The sequence below is a fragment of the Sturnus vulgaris genome, chromosome 9, assembly GCF_052056855.1.
Source record: "Sturnus vulgaris isolate bStuVul1 chromosome 9, bStuVul1.hap1, whole genome shotgun sequence".
Lineage (NCBI taxonomy): Eukaryota > Metazoa > Chordata > Aves > Passeriformes > Sturnidae > Sturnus > Sturnus vulgaris.
Genome location: NC_142251.1, coordinates 6,257,291 through 6,280,162, shown reverse-complemented (window position 1 = coordinate 6,280,162; position 22,872 = coordinate 6,257,291). Strand labels below are relative to the sequence as shown.

At 37.5% G+C, this 22,872-nt stretch overlaps 1 protein-coding gene across 1 annotated transcript in view; it reads right to left on the bottom strand.

Annotated features, from left to right (window-relative positions):
• FAF1 (Fas associated factor 1) overlaps positions 1 to 22,872 on the bottom strand; it is a 152,808-nt gene that overhangs the window by 106,830 nt on the left and 23,106 nt on the right. The window contains exons 3-6 of the mRNA XM_014870659.2: positions 14,003 to 14,049; positions 10,980 to 11,188; positions 7,808 to 7,899; positions 7,371 to 7,459 (exon numbers count right to left, since the gene is read on the bottom strand). Of these exons, the coding sequence (XP_014726145.1) occupies positions 7,371 to 7,459; positions 7,808 to 7,899; positions 10,980 to 11,188; positions 14,003 to 14,049 (437 nt within the window). The remainder of the gene's footprint in view (positions 1 to 7,370; positions 7,460 to 7,807; positions 7,900 to 10,979; positions 11,189 to 14,002; positions 14,050 to 22,872) is intronic.

The following is a 22,872-nucleotide window of genomic DNA, read 5'->3' as shown; positions in this document are numbered from 1 at the left end:
TGTTAAAAAGGCATCCTGATTGCTTAATTAGGTACAAAATTATGCAGCTATCTACTTTTCAAAGTAGAAGGCAGGACTTCTTTTATAGACACGGCAATTATGGCAACCTTGCACATGCTACAAAACTGCAGCAACACTGTACCACAGCTTGAGTTTCTGAACAATATTTATGCAGACTAGACTTGTTCAGTGGCATAAGAAATTTAACTGGTCCTATTCAATTCTTTTTTTCTTATCACGTACACTTAAAAGAAGGACTGTGTTTTTTTCCTTCACATCTTCACTATTCTGTGACACTTCAACATGCCACCTCTCTTAGCAGTAAAGGGCAAATTCTGAATGCAGAGCAGCACAGCTGATACAAGAAGACAAGAAAGACTCCTACATCATTTGAGACCTGATTTGTTAGTTTTAACTCCTTCTGGAATTACTCATCTGCTGTTTTGCTGCTCAGATGGGAAGGAACTCGTACAACACTCACTGGATGCTGTAGCAAGAGATACAAAATTTGCTTGAACATCTCAGGGAAATTTATCTTACAAAAATTTCTTCACTCAGAAACCTAATTTGGCTCCTGTGATATCTCATTAATCACATACTACCAAACAAAATCATAAAGTGCTATTTCTTGTCTTTTATGATTTTCCAACATGGAAAATAAATATAATTCATTGTCAATGCTAAGCATGAGAGACATTACAAATGTAACTGGAGTCACCTATGCTGAACGTGTAGTTTTCTGCACTTTCACAAGATTTGCTACAAAAGGCCTACAAATTTTTTAAATACTTAACAGTCCTTCAAAGGAGGGGAAAAAATAAAAAGAGGAGTACTGAAAAGTTGTATGCCTGTTTTCAAAGGTAATTCTAATTTGATTGTAAGTTTCGTATCCCCATAACCACATTTTCTATTGGCAAATGTTCAGTAGCAACTAAAATATCCTGCTGTGCTTTTTCAGATTCTGATTTTTTTATTTGTTTTCAGCAAATATTGGAGGCAAATGACATATTTAATTGCTCTGAAAACATTAATTACCGCATATGTGAACGGCTCTGGATTCCATACAGACTCACACAAGGTTCTGTTATAGCTAATTTTGACTCTATCTGAAAATCTGTAGATGCTAACTGATAACATGACTCATGTTTTCATTCTGTAATTGATGTAAACATAGAAGGAAACAGGACAGTCTGATCAAACCCTCAGTCTCTCCAGTTATGCATGATCCACACACTTCAATGCAACTCAAAATACAGCTTGCTAATAAAAAGCATCTGCTCATAGGAAAAGTTTTCCACTTGTGAGTGCAGGAAGCATTTTGGAAAGGAAAAAATACTCTTCAAACAAATTTAAATGAAGTGCCTAAAAATTAAAAGCTTTAATTTTTGAACTAACAATTTTGACACCTCTACTTTGGGGATTTCTAAGCAACACAAGCTGAATGTTGTTAACAAGCAAATTCTCAGCACATGTTCATTGACAAACAGTGAACAAAGAGGCTGAAAATTAAGCTGGCTAATTAAAAAAAAAATGGAAAAAATGGAGGGAAAACTAGGTTTGAAAATGTTAGCAAATACAGTGCATGGTTAATTGTTCACTTTTTCTTGAGAAAAATAACAAAATGAGGAACACTACTTCTGCTTACATAGAAATGCACTGATCAACTGCTCTGGTCCTTGGAGCTCCTATATCAAAATCTCACATGGTCTGACAGCTGTAAAGCTTGGAAAGTGTCCAATGGAAAGGAGAAGGGAGGAGGAATTGATGGCACATCTGATGGGACACTGATGCCAGCACCGGTGCTCACCCTCCTCTGTGGGATGGGCTTGATGTCTGTCTCATAATCATTTCCTCCAGCAAAGGGGGATGCAGATTACCCCAAATTACTTGCCCAAAATTTGTATTTCAGCCATTAAGGCAAAGATAAATTTTACAATATAAATGTATTTAAAGGAAACGTCTCACTGACACTAAGATGAAGCTTATTTTCATTTCTCTTTAGGCCCATGTAAGTGTATTGAGAAGACTGACTTTGAATACAATACACATCTAAAATTTGGCTTCAGTGTTTGCAGCTGTTTAATTTTCCTACAAATGTTATAGTTGACAATAACTTTGTAGTATAATAATTTGACTAACAAATAAAATATCTATATTAAAAGGGGAAGAAAATCGGGGTTAAACTCTAGGTCCCATTAAAGACAAGACAGATTTTTTTCTTTTTTTCTTTTTCATTGTTGCCACCAGTGCTAAAAGAATTCGATTAATCTGAGAATTAATTCATGGAAAAAGAAAACTAAATTCTAGAAAGAGGACTAAAGTAGACCACTCTTACTAGAACCATTTTTCCCCAAGTGCAAACCCCAGCTTTCAAAAGCATTTGCTGATAGGTGATACACTGCCTTTGCAACTTTTTTACCTCAGCTGAATGATTCTGCACTCACTATGCAGCACAGGAGGCAAGGAAATCTACATTTTTGGGCACCAATTTTCCATTTGAGGTACCCTGCCTACACCCAAAAGAGAAGTCCAAGAATAGACAAAAGAAAATAGACCTGACCACAGTCACTGCTCTCACCAATTCTAGCAAGAGACTTAGGCACACAAAACAGATTGGTTCTATCTGCTGTTAAGTGATTGCATTAATGGTCTGATTTTTTATATGATACTTTGCTTTTCAGCAGCATTTTTCTTTGAAATTTTGGTAATCTTTTAGAATTTGACACCAAAATAAATCCTTAATCAATGATATGTACATGTTCCTTTTAATCTCAGTTTCTTGGAAATACATTCAGTATTTCCCACTTCCTCAGTCACACAGATTTCCCCAAAAACCCCTGATTTTTATATTAACAGGTACAACACAAGGTAATTAACATTTCCATTTTAAACTTACAGATTTATACAAGCTCATGTCAACAGAAGTCCAAATTTACTGTAATTACAGATTATTTACATTAAAACAAAATAAGAAATCAGTATGTAAATGTAATGTTTGTTGTAGCTAATGCAGCAGGAGGTGGTAGATTAGGTTCAAACAGCAATCAGTTAGCAAATCTGGCTAACATGTAAATGAGCAGAAGCCCTTTTGTTTACATTCTACTGCATTTTAAACTTCAGGATTTTTAAACTGTCTCATGAACAGATGTGAAAATAAAACATTAATCTTACCATTCTTATGGAAGCTTTCAAAGTAACTAAAGCAAGGCACTGCTCCTGTCCAGCTAAGCAGACAGGACTAATAATTGGAGTTGCAGGTTACATCGTCCTTAATTAACACTCTGCTACAGTTGATAAGGTACAACAAGAAACCACATCACCACCAGTGCTCTGCAATGATCTAAAGCACAGGCATTCAGCAATACATGGACCTATTGCTTGAAAAATGGGATCTGTGGGTTTTTTCTTATCCACACAGATGATTACACTTGTTAAACAAGTTACAATCACTTAGAAAAATTGCATTATTTCTAATAATCTCCATGGTATGCACCTGGGTTTTTAATGCTTTTCAACTTTCCAGTGATTCATCAAGTATAATAAAGTATCTTTGACTTTCAGCTATTTAGCAAAAAAAGTATAAAGTACATTATATGCACTATAATGACAACAGCAACAAAAAATGATAAAAAGCATCTCCCAGAACACACAGGATAGAAAGGAGAGACAATCTGGATGACAGCTCCATGGCCAGACCCCCATGCTCACACTTTTCATGCTTCCCTCTTATATTCTCCTAAACCTATTTCCTGAACTGGGTATTGTCAGCCTTCAAGAAGCATCCAAGGCAACAAAGGGAAGGAATTGCACACTGAGGAAGTGATTAATCTAATCTGACAAAGCTGCTGAAAGGGATCTACCCCCATGGATGTTTAATGATGGACATTCTTTGGCATCTTTCCTTTCAAGATTGCTTTCCGAGGGAAATCATGTTCTTCTCCACCCACCTGGTAACTTCTGCTCCCATCTGGTAACTTTTGAACATTGACACTGGTTTTAAGGAGGTCTCACAGTGTTAGAAAGGTCTCAAAGATCATGTATAAATCAACAGCCAGGAGCAGGAAGGGGACCCAAATTACCACCCACTTCAGTAAAAGGCTGCATTAAAAGTGCAGTATTTTATACCCATCCTTCACCTCTGGCCAGTGATCTCAAAACAACCCATAGGACATGATTTCTCTTTTCCTTTGATACTGCCTGACTGAGCTGGAGAACAGATGCAGGGCAAGCTGATACTCTGTGCAAGGGGAAAAATATTACACAAGTGCTACAAAAAATACAAGAAGAAATGGAGGCTGCATCTGAGGTAGGTGAGATGATGGGAAGCATGGAAGGAGAAGGCTGATTTACTGCAGCTGCTGGGATGAGGCAGGAATTCACTAGAAATCGGATTTCATTATGTCCACAGCTCACAGAACATGTGGTTATTGTTCTGGGTATCATGCATGGATAAGTATGGCTTTGCCAGCTGAAATTGTGGAAGCAGGGTGGAACCATACAGGTGGTATTTGACATTTAAATTTAATCTTTCCACCTCAATTTACTAGCATGCAGTAGTAATTCACTGGGTTTCTATTACCTATAAAAGCTTTAGGTAGGCTACTGATGAACAAAGATACCCAAAGAGATTTTTGTTTGTTTAAACGGCAGGATCACTTTGCCATTACATTTAGACGCTGTTTTTAAGTCAGTTCTGGGTTAAGCCCATTCAGTCTGTCACAATAAACTTCAATGCCTTCAGATCAATATGTTGGAAAAGGATGTTTCAGACACTGTTCTGCCTCAATAGAAAGAGCAGACAAAAATAGGAGCTTATAGAGCTGAGGCCAGACTGTTCCTTTTAACAAGGGCATATAGATAAAATATCACATACTGAAATCTCAGGCTTTTCAAATATCACTTTCTGGAGATATTCAAATCACGACTATTTATCTCTAGTTCAAAACAGAAGGCATTTGAAGAAAACAACAGATGAACTCCCAGAGCAAGAGGCAAAGTTCTTCAACATCCATTAATAATAGATGTGAGCACAACGCTTTTAAAAATTGTGGGTAACAAACTAATCTGAATAATAACTGACCTAACAGTAGGCAGTAAACAGTGTAACTGGGTTTGGTACATTGCTTCAATTAGATGTGTTTTGATCTGCATTGATGCTTTAATTGGAGGCAAGCCTCCCCTTTCATCTAGAATTTATGACTTCAGGGAGATGATCTAGCCTTCAAATTATCCGTGTTTAAATAGCCACTAATTAGTCATCATTTGCTGTCCCAAAGCTACCAACTTTTATCTTAAAAATATCCAGAACTAATCTCCACTATGAAACAAATATAAACTATAAAAGGTAACAACTACTTTGATTTTAATATCAAGTGAAGTTCTTTAAAACCATTAATCCCATAAAAAAGGCAAAGAACTGTTTTTAAACAGTTTGTTGTTATATACTTTACTGCAGTTGCAATAAACAACTCTCTTCAGACTCCAGTTCTCTTTCCAGAATTCTAACATTCAAATTACAATATACAGCAATACCTAGCTACAAAATTTTGAAGCTGGAAATGAAACAAATAGCAGCTGTAGTGTCTTTTCAGTGTTCTCCAAATAGCTGCTAAGGCACAATGGCTTATTGTCCTCACACACAAACACAGCTCCTGTTTGCACATACAGTTCATGCACACCACCCTCTGTTCCAGTGCTACTATTCCCTCTCTCAATGCTCCTTTTTTATCATTATTATTTTTATAATTCATATCAGCATTCTTATCTCCTCCTCAGACTACATGTTAATGTGCACAAGTACTGTTTCGCAATATACCAAGTACTTTCAGTCATCAGTTACAAATTTCTATTGACTCTCCAAGAATTCCTCTCACCAGTAACACAACTGCACTTGCAGAATATTCTCCTATCACCTACAAGGGCAGAAAGCCAAGTCCCTCTTCAGAAAACCCGAAATCCATGCATTTGGGTCAATTCCAAAGGCATCCCAGCGCTGGAGCAGCTCCTGTCGCAGGCTCAATTCCTGCGCACCCTCTAGCGGCTACCGAGGCAAATTCCCATTTTCCTGGCAAACAGCACATACGGGGCTGCCTCCGGGAAAGGGAAGCAAACAAACCAAACTAATTGCTGATTACTTTATAAGATATAACATTGTGTCATTTTCAAGCCTTCACAATATTCCCTGAGAACAGAAGGAGACCTGGGGGTGCTGGTGGACAGGGGCTGGACACGAGCCAGCTGTGCCCAGGTGGGCAGGAAGGGCAGTGGCACCTGCATTGGTCCAGGAGTGCAGGACCAGGGCAGTGACTGTCCCCTGTACCGGGCACTGCTGGGGCCACACCTCCACTGCTGTGTCCAGTTCAATTCTGGAAGGACAACGAGGGGCTGGGGCAGGTCCAGAGAAGGGAACAGAGCTGGGGAAGTGTCTGGAGGGAAAGTCCTGGGAGCTGCGACTCAGGGAGCCCGGGGTGTCCATCCTGGAGAAACCCTTCAGCTCAGGGGGAACCTCCTCACCCCCAAAACTCCCCAAAAAGAGGTTGGAGCCAGCTGTCTCCACTGCCATGTCTCAAGAGGAAGGATGAGAGGAAATGGCCTTAAATTGCACCACAGCAAGTCCAGATTAGGTATTAGATAAATATCTCTCCCTGAAGGAGTGGTTAAGCGCTGGATTCGGCTGCCCAGGGATGTGGTGGAGTCAGGAGGGTTCAAGGTGTCTGGATGTGACACCTGGGGATGTTTCAGGGGTGATTATGGTGGGTTGAACTACATAATCTTGAAGGTCACTTCCAGCTTTGATGATTCCATGATTCTGTGACATATGAACACTCACTGCTTACTTGTTGGCTGTTCAAATCAGTAATAAAAGATATCTTGCTAAATTAGAGAAAATTAATTATAATTGATATATAATTAATAAATGTCTAATTAATAACTAATTTATATTAATTATTCAGCCTATCTACACACATTTTAAAAGTACAAGATAAACTAATGTAGCAAACATTTCATAAAGAAAATTCTGATCTGATGGGAATGATTTATACAGATTTATAAGATACATTAAATGGAACAACATAAAGCAGTAACTTGTGCAAGGCCAGCTCTCATTTCCACAGGGACTAGATTTCTGTTAAAGTAATCACATCTGAGAGATGTAAAATTCTGTATGTACTTAAGAGGTTCATGTGCCCCTCCAAAGTTTTAAAACCTCAACAAGCTTTTTTTAAATGAGATTCTGAGTTAGTTCATCCCAACAGTCACTAGTGCAGTGAAAAACTGACTGTAAATTCCTGCAAATACACACGTGGCTTCATAAAAACCACCAAAAAACCCCAAACCATACAAATAGAATTTATGGCCAAAAGACTTACCCAGAATGACTTGAAGAAGGAGGAGGCAGGTCAGGTGTTAGAACATAAAGACTATTATTTTTTGGCAAGTGTAGACTTTTTAAAACAGTCTGAGGGAAGAAAAAACATTATAAATATAAAACGTTCACCAATTCTGACTTTTTTTTTTTTTTAATCATAGGTATATATTTACAATATCACCAAATTTTTTGTTTCCATATATACTTCCTTTTACTTCAAAATATCATTTTTGTAGATGGGCCACATTATATACAAACCAAAGACAAACTGATTTGTCCTGATTTTATTTTGCAGTGTTTTAGATTGAGAGTTCTTTGTGTGCCACCCAAGACATCTGACATTGTCTGAAACTGACAATTCTTGCACTGTAATCTCCACCCACAGATGCTCAGTTTGAAACTGAGTTCAGTTAACTGAAAACACAGTTGAGAACTTACACTATCATCTACATCTCCAGTCTTCCACCCTTTTAACAGCATTTTAGATGCAGGAATCTGAAGTTCATTTTCTAGAACACGTTTGATATCTCCTAGAGAGAAAAACAAAGGGAATATATAAAATATACACGTTTACTGCTTTATTTCAAACAGCAATGAATTGTACTCAAAATAACAAGGGCAAGGAAAAATTTACTATGAGAAGGATTTTTAGTCTAGTTACCCTTGTAACATACTCTTCAAACAGCAAAGGACAAATGAAGCTTAAAAAATAATCACAAAGCATGAATGATTGGAGAATCACATGAGGATTTGATGACCTGGACATAGATATTGGTAATTCTATATTCCATATATACTGGACACACACATTTGCAGCTGTGTGCTATCTGGAGCTCCAGACTTTGCCAGCAACAAAGAGGGTTCGTGTTTTTGATACCAAATTTCATTCTCATTAGTCCAGACCTCAGGAACTGGAATGTTCCTACAACTGACTGCTCTGACAGCTTTTGCAATGTTTTGTACATTTTGGTGCTCTCCTGCCCCTGTAGTTATTACAGTCATAAAATAATTCAGGCTGGAAGGTTCCTCTGGGGCTCATGTGGCCCAAGCCAAACTCAAAAATCTAATTAAATCAGTTCAGTCAATGACTTGTCCAGCTGACTCTTGAACACATCAGGATGGAAGTCTGACAACTTTTCTGGCCGAACGGCTTCAGTACTTCACCACCCTCGCAATAAAAAAAAAAACCTTTTATTCAATGTGAATTTTTGATGCTGTGCCTATTGCCTCCCACTCTCATGCACCTCCAAGACAAATCTTCTCCATGTCCTCCAGCAGGCAGCTGCAGACAGAGGTCAGGTCTGAGCCTTCCCCTTCCTCCCCAGGCTGAATAAATCCTCTTCTCTGTGCCTCTCCTCCTGTTAGCCCAGAGCTCCAGACTCCTGACCAGACTTACTGCAGGATGCCAACATCTTTCTTGTAGCAGGCACCTCAAAACCCAACACAGTGCTCCTGACACAGCCTGGCAAGTGCTGAATAGAGGGAAATAATTACATCCTGGGGTCCACGGGCTACACTCTCACCAACAACATCTGGGACATGACAGATCTTCACTGCAGGACTTCATTGCTGAAGCACCAAAGATCTCTTTTATTAAATTGTTTTCTAGCTCATCAGCCTTCAGCCAGGTGTCAGGTGGGGATAACATGGAGTTCTCCTATGCCAGAACACGACTTCAACTTTATTTTCTTGGAACTTCAGGAGGCTCCTGTCAGCCCATGTCTCCAGGCTGTCCAGGACCTGCTTAACAGCAGCCCTGCTCTCCAGAATATCAGCCACTTTCTCTGAACAGATTCATTTTGATCAGTTTTTTATCCAGTTTTTATCTTAACATGATGACTAGAAAAATACAACAGCAGAATACATCAAAGACCCTCCTAAAGCCACAGTGACATTCTCTCCCCTTGTCAACTGAGCCAGTCATCAAATTGTAAAAGGAAAATAATGCTGACTGATTAGATACAATTTGCCTTTAGTAAATCCACGCTGGCTGTTCCAAATCCCCTTCTTTTCTCTCCCATGCTCAAAAAGTGCTTCCAGAAAGATTTATTCCATAATCCTCCCACAGACCAAGCTCAGCAATCACCACTGAACACATATTCACATTTGCCTTAGCCTTTCTTTTCAGGCTGATATAGTTACAGAAACCCTTCTAATTCCTCCACCTGAGCTTTGGTCTTCCTAACTCCAAACCTGCACATCTCTCTGCTCCTGCTGGGCAGCCCATCACCACTTTCCACCTCTGGCTACTTTGTTTTTGAATTTAGCTCAGTCAGAAATGCTTTCTTCTTCTGTTCTGGCCTTCTGCCACGCTTGCTCCTCTTGCATGTTGGAAAGAATTGTTCCTGTGCTTTGAAGAAGTTGTCCTTGAAGATCAACCAGCTCTCCTGGGCCCCTGTGTCCTCCTGAGCAGCATCCCATAGGCAGCCTCTCATGGCATCCTGCCAAGATCCCCAAAAAAGCAAAAAATATTCTTTCCTCAAGTCTGAAGTTCTAAAATTTGCCTTGCTCACTTCTCCCAGGACTTTAAACACAAGGCTGCCCTCCATCTTTATATCCCAAGATGCAGACAGAAGTTCTACACTAATTGCCTTCTGCCCTACAGCCTTCAGGTAAAATTCAACTATTAAGAAGTTAGTAATAAAAGAAAAATCAAAGCGGTACAGCTGCAAAATTCTGATCTGATCAGATTTTGATGTCTAATTTCCATGGATGTAATTTAGCACAAAGGGAAACATGGAACAGCCATCGATAATTCAAACCCATCACCGCTAGGTGGCGCCAGCCAACACCAAATCCATTGCCGAAAAGAGACGCGAGGATCAGAAGTTCCAAATTTCATCCCAGACAAAAGGCAAGGAAAATTGCTTTCACCAACTATTTCTTCACTAGCTCCTTATTTGGATCTGTATAAGCTTTCCACTAAAAATAGGAAAAAGAAAGTACTTTCCTTCCTTAGCAATAGTAAATTAATTCCCAGTTTGGGGAATGTAAAAAATAACATGCTCTGCAACACTAACAATAGCATACCTCTAACATACTGCTTCAAAATTCACCAATTTTAGAATAAAGACAATAAAACTGATAGAATTAATCTTAATTTGAATGAAGGAGTCAAATAAAAATTGAACTAAGAAGAATGCAATGATGTTCTTCACACCAGAAAGAATTCCTCTAATCTCGTCACTAATCCTGTGCAGAAAGAGATGCCATACAGATTCAAAGAGGAAATGCTAAGATCATCCGCTTATAAATAGCTTGCATCTACACTAATCCTACCCCAAATTACACTTTCATGCCTCAACTTAATCATTAATCTCCATTTTGTTTCTGAAGCAAGTTCATAAGAAAACTAGATTTAAAAAGAAGTATTTGCTAGATCACTAACCTTTACAATGGATTAGTGAAATTTTGCTTTTCTAAAGCTGCAAAGAGATTTGAAAATTATTAGTAGCTGTGCAGGCTGCTTTTTCAGGGGGATTTTTTTTTCTTTTTAATGGTTTTGTTCTGCTTTGCTTTAGGACTTGGATTTTTCAGGTTGAATTTTTTTACTTCGTCTTTTTAACAATTTCACGACAGCACCTTTTATTTCATTTTTACAAATCCTTACCAACTGTGGAGCTGTCTTCAAGTACTACATCCACATTTCTGTCTCTGTACTCAACCCTGAAGTCAAGCATTCGAGGTTGTCTTTCCACTATTTGTCTAGATGGCACTACATGGCGAAATGCTGAGGAGGAGGAAGGAGCTGAGGAAGCTGCAGCAGAGTGACTGGTGGGGCCATAGGCTGGTCCATGCAAAGTCTCTACACCATACTCACTGAAAGACAGACAAATAAGATGATTTAAACACAACAGCTTGGTATGTCTAACCAGAAATTAGGAAAGGAAAATTACAGTATTATTCACTTACTACAGTCCAGCACACACACCTCTTGAATTATTGCTGTCATATCTGAAAATACTGCTTATGAAAAATGAAAAAATAACTTCTGTACCAGCAATTTTAACATTTCACAACTCAGGAGTGCTGTAGGAAATCAGCACTGGTGACAAACAAGCATTTAAAATTCACTATGTAATTAATACCAGAATTATCTAGAGGAGGAGGATTATTTCCTGTTCCAGGAGTGTTGTGGCCATATAAAATTTGCACCATGGCAACGACCAGCTTTCTACATCATTGGGCTAGTATCCAGTGGAAATGAGAATAAGAAATACAGCTCAAAATTCTGCATGCAGACAGGTATTTTCCCACACCAAATTAATGAAAATTAGTGAAAAACAATTAAAACAGATATATGTTTAAGGTAAATAAATTAAGATAATGAGGGTAATAAAGTGTTGAAAATAACACCTAGAAGTACAACAGTAATGCAATGCTGAATTCTAGCTTGCCTTCAAGTTCAAAATCCTGCAAGGCTCCTGGAGATTCACATAAGGATGTCTCCATAGCTGACTCAAGGATACCCACAGCATTAGAGGTCAGAATAAACTGGAAAACCCTCACTACCCAGGAGCACTGCATCTTCCTCAATGAGCCTCTCCACAGGAAGCATGTAACAGGGATTGGAAACAAGTGTAACAAAACATGACAGTTCAGGAATATTATGCCAGGCAAAAAAAAAAAAAAAATAAAACCAACCCTATTATGTAGAGAAATCATATTTGGAAGGCAAGAATCTTCATCAGGTAAGCCTGGGGTGTTGCCTTTTAGATGTTCTTACCAGGAAGATGCTGGGCAGTTACAGGATCTCATGGTGGATTTCAGAAATGCTGTAACATAACTTAATCTCATTTCCATTCTTTATCAGAACTTATTTGAAAAATTCCTTCTGTTCTCGAAGATACCATGAGATTCTCACTGGAAATGCTTCACAGAACAAGTCAAATCTGTCATCTAGAGGAGGTCTGAACTTGAAAAAGTGCAAATGTGGATGGCATGCATGTCACAGAAGTGCAACAGTACTCAGCTATTGCAAATCCCATCATTGTGCCTTTCACATTTGAAACAGAAAAACATGTTATGCTTCTAAAACAAGGGGCTCCTTCACTTCTCACATCAGCATGCTCAGAAGGATGAATGCCCAACCACAAAGGCCCACACTCCCACACCTATGGCTCAAAAGTCAAAGGCTCACCTCAGAGCTCTCAAGAGTACAGGAAACACCCTAATTTTCAGGATCTAAAAAAGTATAAATACCAAGTGATATCCTATTGTTTTCAGTCTGTTGGACAGTATGAATTAAGTAGAATTAAGTAACAATTCTGTTAGTAGACTCCAGAAGCAATGAATATCCCAGTTCTCAGGAGTGGATTACAAAACAAGCAACTGAATTATAAAAATAAGTGTACTTTTTTCTCTCTAATAAACTAACTTACTTCAAATCCAGTTATATTAATCCTATTTGATTCCACCATAAAAAGCATCCTACATACCCGACTAGCAACTTCTAACAGAACATAAAAGCCTCACATCAGTAAAATAAGCCTTATCTGAAAACCACTGGAAACCAGGTTTCTAAAAAACCTTTAAACCACTTCCACTGGAAGAACACAAAACAAGACAAAAACAAAGTAACAAAAATACACATTTGAAATACATTTGACTATCTAAAAATTAATAAATTACTGTGAAAGAAAAATGTAAGTGGGCACTGGACCACATTGTGATTCAAGACAGGCATTAATTACACTTAACTATTCCCCAGCTTCTTTTCCCCAATCAAACATTCTGGTATTTTGAATAGAAATGCTTTGAGGTCACAACTTATATACAGAAAGAGTGTTCCACACAACCAAGACTTAATCTCACATGGACTAAACAGGCCTTACAGTAAATATATATTTAGTAACTTTACTGAGCAAATAGTTTTATCCTCAATCAAAACCTGACTCTATTGAATGACAACTTCAGTAAGTATTGACAGAGATGTCAAACACCACTTCACCTACATTACATATCTCCTTTTATCATTACATTTTTTAAATAGTACATTAAATATTTTTCTGAACAAATTTTTAAACACTGTTTTACTGTCTCTCTTAGGTAGCTCAATTCCTGTTCTGCTGTTTTCAATTGCCTCATCAGCACTTAGAAGATCAAATTTCAGTGACTTCAAGATATCCAAGCATCAGTATACAAGCCAAAATTTAATTCAGAAGCTGAAAGAAAATCAGTAAAACTACTTTTAGAAGGGAACAACCTTACTTTATCTATAACAATTTCTGCTGCCTGTAATTCAATTTAAAAAAAAAAAAGTACAAATGTTTTTGGCCAGAAATAGGGAAGCATGGAATATCAATACCTTTAAAAATGCGTAAGAAAAATAAATACTTAGCCAGAAGCATACCAACATCCAGTCTTTGTAAAGAGACAACCCTGCAAAGAATGACCCAACCACCAGTGAATTCAAAATAAAAGTTAACTATTTTGAATAGATGTTTGAGCTAATCCTCTATCAGTATGGGAAAAACTGAATGTTAAATCAGCTTTGCCAGGAATAGAATTTGTGTCTCCAGAAACAGCTTTAAAAGGAGAATTATGTCATCTTCTTAGGATTCAGGAAGGAAAAAAAAGTAACTGTTACCCAGCATAATTCTCTGCATTACTACTCCAGTACTCTATGCTTACCTTTGTAGAATGCCATTTTCTTGTGGTATAACACCATTTATAGCTGCCTGAAAAGAGAAAACAAATTTTGAGTCAAGCATGCAGAACAAAAATACATCATAACTTTCATAATATATTTCGGAGAGTGATCAGCTTGCTTTAAAACATGCCCTAAAATGCTCTCTATTTAGTGCATATCCTTGGTGAACGACACCATCATTATGGTATCTACATAAAATAAACACCCTATCCAAGTGAAAACCAAACAGGAGCTGAAACTCCTGTTTGTGTGAGATGGATTTCCCAGGTGGGATGGCTGGGAATAAACTGCATGGCCCACGCTGAGTAAGTCTCACACACAGGGGGACACATCAAACCCCCTGAGCCAAATGTGCACAGCCCAGGCAGCATCACAGCACATCCACAGAAAATCTGATGCTGCCCAGAAGCACCAGTCATGGTCAGTCAGGCCCATAAAGATGCCCAGCTGCACACACCCTGCATGCTGCCAGCCCCAGGTGCTCACCAACTGCTGAGCTGGTGCCAACAGCTGCTCCAGAGCAGCTCCATCACACCTACAGACACGACCCAGCCTCCCCAGGCTGCCAGGGAACCACACAAGGGACCATCCCAAAAATTCAAACAATCCTCAGGTAAGAAAGGAAGTATTTTTTTAAGCAGGGTTTGATGCAGTTAAATACCATTCCACGCTGTCCAAATCATCAGAAGGCTTAACAGCAAGATTAAAGAGAGATTGTAGATTCCCACTGCTCTCCATTTTCTCCTGTATCAGCAGCAACTCATCCATTTTCTACCCTCACAACTTCTAATTTCCATCCTCACATGTCAGATATACCTGACCTGTTGGCCAGAACACCTGGTGGATGAGTGTCTGGTCCCCAGAGAAGAAGGGAACACTGATGTTTAGCAGGCCATGGATTCCCTAGTGCTCCAGGAAGACAAAGTCATTCCCTGTGACTGAGCTACTGACAATCATCATTAACACCATTTGTACAAATTAAGTTTAAAAAAATGTAGCTTAATTATTGCTTAATAAAAACAAAAATAGATGTAATCAAGATTTAAATGCTATGGTTTCTTTCTCTCTGAATACATAAACATGACTTTTTTACAATTTCCATTAATAGTTAAGGCTACATGAAGTCAAAGTTCTATTGCTGAACTCAGCTAAATTACTGTGATACCGCAGTAACATTTATCCTGCATTTAGCAACAAATATTGCATTAATAATAATTTTAAAAGCAGAGAATGAAAAGGTCAGAGGTACCCATAAGCTACAGCAACAACCCATGAGGCTGCATCAAATTACAGCAAAACAAAGTTCCCTACCAGATCAGGTTTTAAATCAGTTTATCCACTGTGCATGGCAATAATCAGTGGTTTCTTTTTAACAACGTGTCTCATTTATCATCATTGTGGTTTTTGCAGTCATACACAGCTCTTGATCGTGTTCATCTAATAAACCTCTAGGAAAGAGTAGGAGGTTTTGGTTTATTTGGGTTTTTCTGGATTGGCTTCTCACTCCCATACTCTTCAGCAACATTTATTTAATTCATGTCAATCAACAGATAAAGTTGCCTCAGAGACAAAGTTATCCTTTATTTTGCATCTGTAAGATACAGAAAGTAAATACAAGTTTTGTACCACAGAACCTACACTAATAATGATCTGGTGGTGCAACAAAATTCTCTTTACTTGGGGAAAAGAAGCTGCTTCAGCTGTGAAGAAATACAGCAGTGTGGCATTTTCACACTTCTGTCAAAGCTCTGTCTCAGAGGATTAAATCAGCTCAAACTTCTTCTGAGCCTAGTTAGAGGGGTTAAATACAATAGAGGCTCCAAGCTATTTTCTTTAAAACTGAATAACTCCGTTGTTCATATATCCCCAGTTTTGTAAACTTGATGACATTTAAGGGGCACAGGAGTAAGAAAAAACAGCAGAAGCATTATGTACTTTTTTGATGGAAAGACCTCTATTAACCACACTGTAAAACTAAAGAGTCCAGACACTGTTTGTTAAGCAAGATGGAAGACTAAAATAATGTAGACAGCAAATGGTAGCAGTGCACATGTACATACTGCATAAATATTAAATATCCATGTTCTAACAAGACAGCTATAAGTAGACCCTGCAAAGATAAAAAAGAAAAAGGAACAACCATCTGCTTTAGAATTTCATTGGGAGAAGGTTGTGACTATAAAAAAAAAAATTAAAACAAGAACACGTTACTAAGGCAAGATCTGTTCCAGGCTGTTTTTCCCCAGTGTCAGCCCCCTTTGAGAGAGGCTCACATCTCTATGGTTATACAAACATTTCAAGATATTACACCTTTTTGTCTCTCCAAACAGGGATCTTTGGTCACAAAAACCACCCTGTGTGGCTAATTTATAGTCATTAAAAATGTTTGTTACCCTCGAAGCAATTTTAATAACCAGTGCATTAAATCTCTTTATGGGTTATTAATATAAAAGAAACCATGTCTGGATCAGAAAGCTCCTCCAGCTCCCAATAAGCTGCTGCTGAGAGTGATGCCAGGGGAGCAGCACTCTGTGCTGATGCAGCTCTCACACTGCATATCCACAAGTGCCCCTGCTGGATCCAAGGCACCACAGCTTTCTAATGCTATCACTATTTAAAGAGTGAAATTCACTTTAATGGAAAATTATAGGGGCTTCAGAAGATTCTTCCCAAAGCTAAGAATCCTAGGTGTGTCTCAGTGCTATCCATAGCAAATTCTGCCATAACACCATCCCATCCTGGAACACAATCATTTCTGTTTTCATGACAACCTTCAAACCACTGCCAGGCACACAGTTTAGCTCATTAAATTATAAACTGAATGTAGCTCTTCTTGATTTATACATTTTGTTTAGGGATATCCATCATATATCCAGGAACTGGAACAGCTTATTTAAAAATTCATTAAGTACTGCATAACCTGACCTAATTGGACCTGCTTTGGGCCAGAGAGACATCCAGAAACAACTTCCAGTCCCAAGCACCTGTGATGCCATCATCCAACAGTACAGGTTATCTTGATAAACATACTGTGAACCCTGGGGTTTTTTAAATGAAAAGGATATTAAGAATGTGATATAGTACTGGACTGAGAAGTGCCCATTAAAAAGGTTCAAAGTAACAATATTTTTGGTGGGTTTTTTTCAGCAGCATGCTTCCAAGTTACAGTACTGAAATATATTAAATCCAACCTTTTTGTTTCCCAAAAACATAGGGAACAATAAAGCAATAGGGTTGATGAAAAGTTACCAAATTCATTAACAGTCTGGGCAACATAAAAAATCCGTGGCATAATAATCCTGAAATTATTTAGGTACCTAAAGAACACTGTGAAGCAGACTAAAATTTAGACTTTTTCCTCAAGGGAATATTAACTTAACTAGATTAGTCAGTTCTGACTAATTGTGGCTATCTTTTATGAGTACAAAACAGTGTTAGAAGGAAAACCAAGAACCACGATTCCTTAATTATCTATTGAAACAACAATGTCAATGACTTCCTTCAAAATACACAATTCTAGTGCTAACCATTTAAAAGCAATGAAGCACATCTTAGAGTGACTCTCATCCCAAGGTCCTATGAATAATGTGGGGTTTTAAATAAAACAAATAGTCAACTCACAAGTTGTAAATACTCAGTGGCTTTCACAAAGTTTGAAGATGGGCTGGATTTACCAAAAGCAGAAGTCTACACTGAATATTCAAACGAGGCAAGGGCGAACTATAGATGGGAGGTACTTTTTTAATTTCCAGGATTTAAAAGGGATGTTTAGGAGAATTAGGAGTTAAAGGCAGGCCCAGACAAAATGGCAGTTAAAGGCTTTTGCAATGGTTGAGGAGGGAGTTCTTCCTCAGTGGCCACCTCTTGTCCCTCCCCTGTCCTTGCCAATCTCCAGAGCACACAAAGGTTTTGGCTGATGGATACAGACCCCTTAACATCTCCCTTCTGGAACCTCCACCCCAGCCAAGGGCAAGAGCTTGCACAAAGCACAATGCAGGATGAACTCTCCAAAACAGGGCAGTAGAAAACACATCCCTAAGCAAAAGGAGAAAGCAAGCTGGAGCAGCACAGTGCTGGAAGAACAATCCTTTCAGAAGAAGAGGCTGGAAAGATGTAAATAACCTGCACACCTGAGAGATGCACAGTTCCACTGGGATAAATAACCAAACCAGTTTAACACAACCAGCACAAGCTGCTCCCGGAGAATTTCAAAAGCCTCATTTAGGTTTGACTGCCCTGAGCAAGTGAGACCACTTCAGTCTACTTATCAAGGTCCTTGCAGAGCTTTACATTTGTTTAGCTAAAAACAAGGAGGTTTACATGAAACAAACACAGCACACAAATGAGACCCCGAGACAGGGTAATGGGAACTGCCACAGTGCATGATCCAAAATCCAATGTCAAACCAAATGGCATCAAGTGCTTCAGAAAGTCACAGGGAATTATAATGGAGTAACTTGCTCATGGGGCATTTTCTTCCAACCCTCTGATCTTCCTATATGTTCAGATTTACAGTATTAGTAAATTTTTCGTGTATTCAACTTAAGGCAATAGCCTCATAAACCACATATTTAATTACTTCTATGAAACTCAGCAATAGATTTTTTTGATGAAAGGATTCATTTACTATGACTTTCAAAAATCTGTATTTTCCCCCCAAATGCTACAAACTCAGATTTTACTTTCAGTTTAACACATCTGGCAAGCTAAAAAAAACAAAGTTCTGCATTTTGTGTCTTTACTATTCATTCTGCCTCTCCTTCTTGTTACACAATTAATAATATCTTCTCGATATAAAAACTATTTCTCTCAAATAACAGATGCAGAAAGTCTACCCCATGAAGCAAAGACAGGGAGACGAGTTAGCCACTTGCAGGACAGTATTTAAAATTACAACCAAAAAAAACCAGGCATTTTGTTGTTTCATACTCAGAACAAAGAAAAACTTGTTTTAATCTTTGACTCTTTCAGCATTTAATCTTAGATTTATTTTTCTGACGATTTAAGTGAATATAATACCAAAATTTACATACAAAACCTCACTACAGAGGGCGAGATGACACACAAGACAAACATACTGTGGTTTGGAGTTCTGCAGAATAAAAAAACTCTTGCTCTTATATTTTAGAAATATTAGCCTGTATTCATCTGTGCTTGAGGATCACTCAAGACTTGATTAATTTTAAAAAGTGTAACAAAATACACTAAAAAACCCTCATTAAATAATCCATAATAAAATTTTTAAAATATTTCTTGTCTTTTGAATTTTATTATATATTTCCACATCACAAAATGGATCATTAATAATACTGTGTTTACAATTTTCAGCCCATTGCAAATAATTCTACTCCTAATTTGTGCTAAATATGATATTCTCCCTAACACACAATACTCCTACAATTTTCTGCTTTCACATGACAAACTTCTTATCCTAAAGATTTAAAATCCATTTTTTATTTGATGTTCAAAAAAAATAAATGGACAATAGAACTCCAAATGCTTTCTACAAGGGAGAGAAGGTTTGGGTTTTTTTAAGAAAGGACTCAAAACCCAAAACTGAACAAATACTATCCAGAAAGAGGAAAAACAAGAAACTAAACGATAAAAAAAAAACACTAGTGAGACAAAGCATCCATGAAAGGACTGAAAAAGCAAAAGTGATTTTCAAACTGCTTCCAAACCATAAATCTTAAGTGACAAAGGAACATATTTTCACATGCAGCAGTAAAGCAACACAGAAGTGCAAAGATTTATTAATTCCTTTGAGCACAGAAAAATTTCTTAAAATGAAACTAACTCACAGGCTTCTGCTATATGCATATATTTCAGTAATAACAGTAAATGTTTTGAAATAATGCTCCTCTAATAACTTTCTTTTTTGCAAATACTAATTTGGGCTAATTTTCAACACTGGCAAGTGCAGACACATCAAAACATTTGCTCTGACCTGCTCATACTATGATTTTGGGAAACTGGAAAAAAGGCAAGAGCACATACAGACTTATCTTGCAATCAGTTTACAACAATAAAAAAGTAGAAAATTCCAGAATAAGCAGCAGAAATTTTAGTAACTGGTGCTGACAAAAATATCCTGTAAGTGTAAATCAAATCCTGCAGTGAATGTGGATTAATACAACAAAGCTGTATTAATTATCACCATTTCTTTCTGCCCCAAGACATCCAGATTGGACCCTGAGATTCCCAAGCAGGGGAATGTGGCTTCTGATCAGTTTTATGCAACTACCAAACCTCACCTGCTACAAGCAAGTCTGAGATGTTTATTCTAAACAAGAAACTCCATGAAACCTTCTCAGAAATACCAAATCACTTTAACCAGAAAGAGGCTTTTTACAAACTGGATCACCTTACTACACACACAGCTACTTTGAAATCATTACTTTCAGAGGTTACAAAAATTGACTGCTATGAGTTGAAGTAATAAAAAATATTAATCCACTTAGATTTTTAAATTAATTCAGTAATATTTAAATAACCAAATTACTAATTGTGCCTCAGTAGTAAGAGAAGCAATCTCTACCTGTGTTATTTTTGGCAGGCTTTTCAAGGCAAAGGAATGAGTCAGCTTTTTCCTGTAGCTTATGTTATACTTGCTGGCATCTCCCCAGCTTTGCAAGTCTCAAAAGTATTTCCAAGTGCTAGACGTGAAGTTACACCCACAAAGTTTATACAGAATGACAACATTTGTCCCCATCGTGGTTAAAATTTAACCAAAAACTGTAATTGAACTACAATGAAATGTCTTCTATGCATTCTGCTTTATTTCAGCTTGCTTTCTTTACAACAAATATACTTCATGAAAAGCTGCAAAACAATAGAATCGCTAATAAAGCAAAAAATTAACATTTCATCAAAAAATGCCACATGAATACATTCATACAGATGATTCACTTCATCAGCAAGAGAGCACGCGTTGAAATAGTTTACAATTAGCACTCTAGATGTGGTTTCCCATTTCTCCCTACATCTTTGGTGGCTTCAGCAAATTTTTTCCTGTCACTCCTACAACATGCCTAAATGCACTAGGAAGCCTCTCAACAGTTAGATATACTTCTAAAATTCTGAAAAAAAACCCCACTACATTTTGCACAGTTCCTCAATTTTATATTGTCACTGCCTAATTCCCCAAACAAAGTGTAACAGAAATTTAAAAATTCATAACTGAGTGTGTTTTCCTGGCACAGTGAAAGTAAAGAACATGTACACATTTCTAAGCAGCTTAAGGATCAGCATGTACCTGAGCTGACTCTAGTTCAACAGGAATAAAGAAAAATAATCTACTCTCAACCACCCACTCAAAACTCATTCACATAGAAAGGGAAAGTTTGTTAGTCCTTAAAGTATTAATAGATAGAAAGATAGAAAGCAGGAGAATCAGATAAATCAAAGGCTATGCTTTGATATGAATACTAGAAAATATTCTGAACTTCAATACTTTTACCCCTCTCCTAGTAAATTTATGTAAATTTGAATGGCAATGCTGAACTGCAAAGTTTAGGGATAAGCTATCTCATGACAATTTTTTTTTTTTCAGTCTTAAAAAAAAGAAAAAAAAAGTGGGCTTTTTTCAGTCATTCATTGTAGCACACTAGCTCTTAGAAAATACTACCAGGGAAGAAATGTCAGGACACAAGAATTCAGGACACAAAAAGTCATAAAGGTACTGCCAAAAAGCCTAAGGTCCCTTCACTGAAAAGCCATAATAACGTGAAATATCAGCAGTGTTCCAATGACCCCAGCTGTAGTCAGCCAGCTGCCTAATCACTAATCCATAATAAAAAAATAATTATGCAAGATTTAGCTTAAAAGTTTGGAAAGCAGAAAATCCCAAGATGAAGTATGCAACCTGCAAGTTACCTCAGTATTCCTCCAACAGTCTGTGCTGAACTGCTGGAGGGGCAGCAGCCCAGGCTTCCAGCACAGGCTAAAGAGAGTTTATTTAAATAAAACTAGAAACTGCTCTGATATTCAACAGTATTTTAAGTAAATCCATTTTTAAGACACTCTGCTTTGAAAGTCTGATGGCTCTAGATGGCTCCTAGCTTTTGTGGTAAAATTTTTTACAAGTAAGGTTCACTTGCAAAATAGCCACAGCACTGGCACAGATGCTGTTCTTAAAGAATTTACTTAGTTTTTCTCCTACTCACACAGTCCCAGCATGACTCAGTGACAGACTAAACACTTGTCAAACACATGTTTATAAGATGTGTGCAATTTTTAGTTCAACTAGTCACAGGGTAATAAACTACAGATACCTCATACCAGCCAATTCACTATTAGTATATTCTAGAAATTTGTTCTGAAACTTGAACGTCTAAGGACAAATGAATGCTAAGCAATCTTTGTAGAAACTATCAATACAGAAGCAGCACCTCTAAAAAAAGTATTTGTAAAAATTAAAGTAGGTGGAGGATGCATCCATAGAGCTCCAGCACTACTATCAGGCAGTACTGGGATCTCAGGTGCTGCTTGTTGTTTATTCTCAGAACACAAAATTCTCTGTTAAAAGAAACAAGAGTCTTTTACCATGAACAGAAATCTAAATTTATTTGTCCCATTGCTTGTTTAATCACTATACAAGAAAACCTTGATATTTATTCTTAAGTAACTGAAATTACTCAAGTAACTAAAACACTAAATTACTTAAGTATTTAGTATTAAGTATTAAGTAACTAAATTCTGTTATTTGAAAAGGAGAGAATTTGCATTTTACTTTACAATATTGCCAGCAAAGCTTTACCTAAAAATCTTCTCCACTCTTATTTCTGATCAGAAAGAGAGCTAAAATTTTATATATATCATCACAGCAACAAAATAAAGCCATAAAACACAA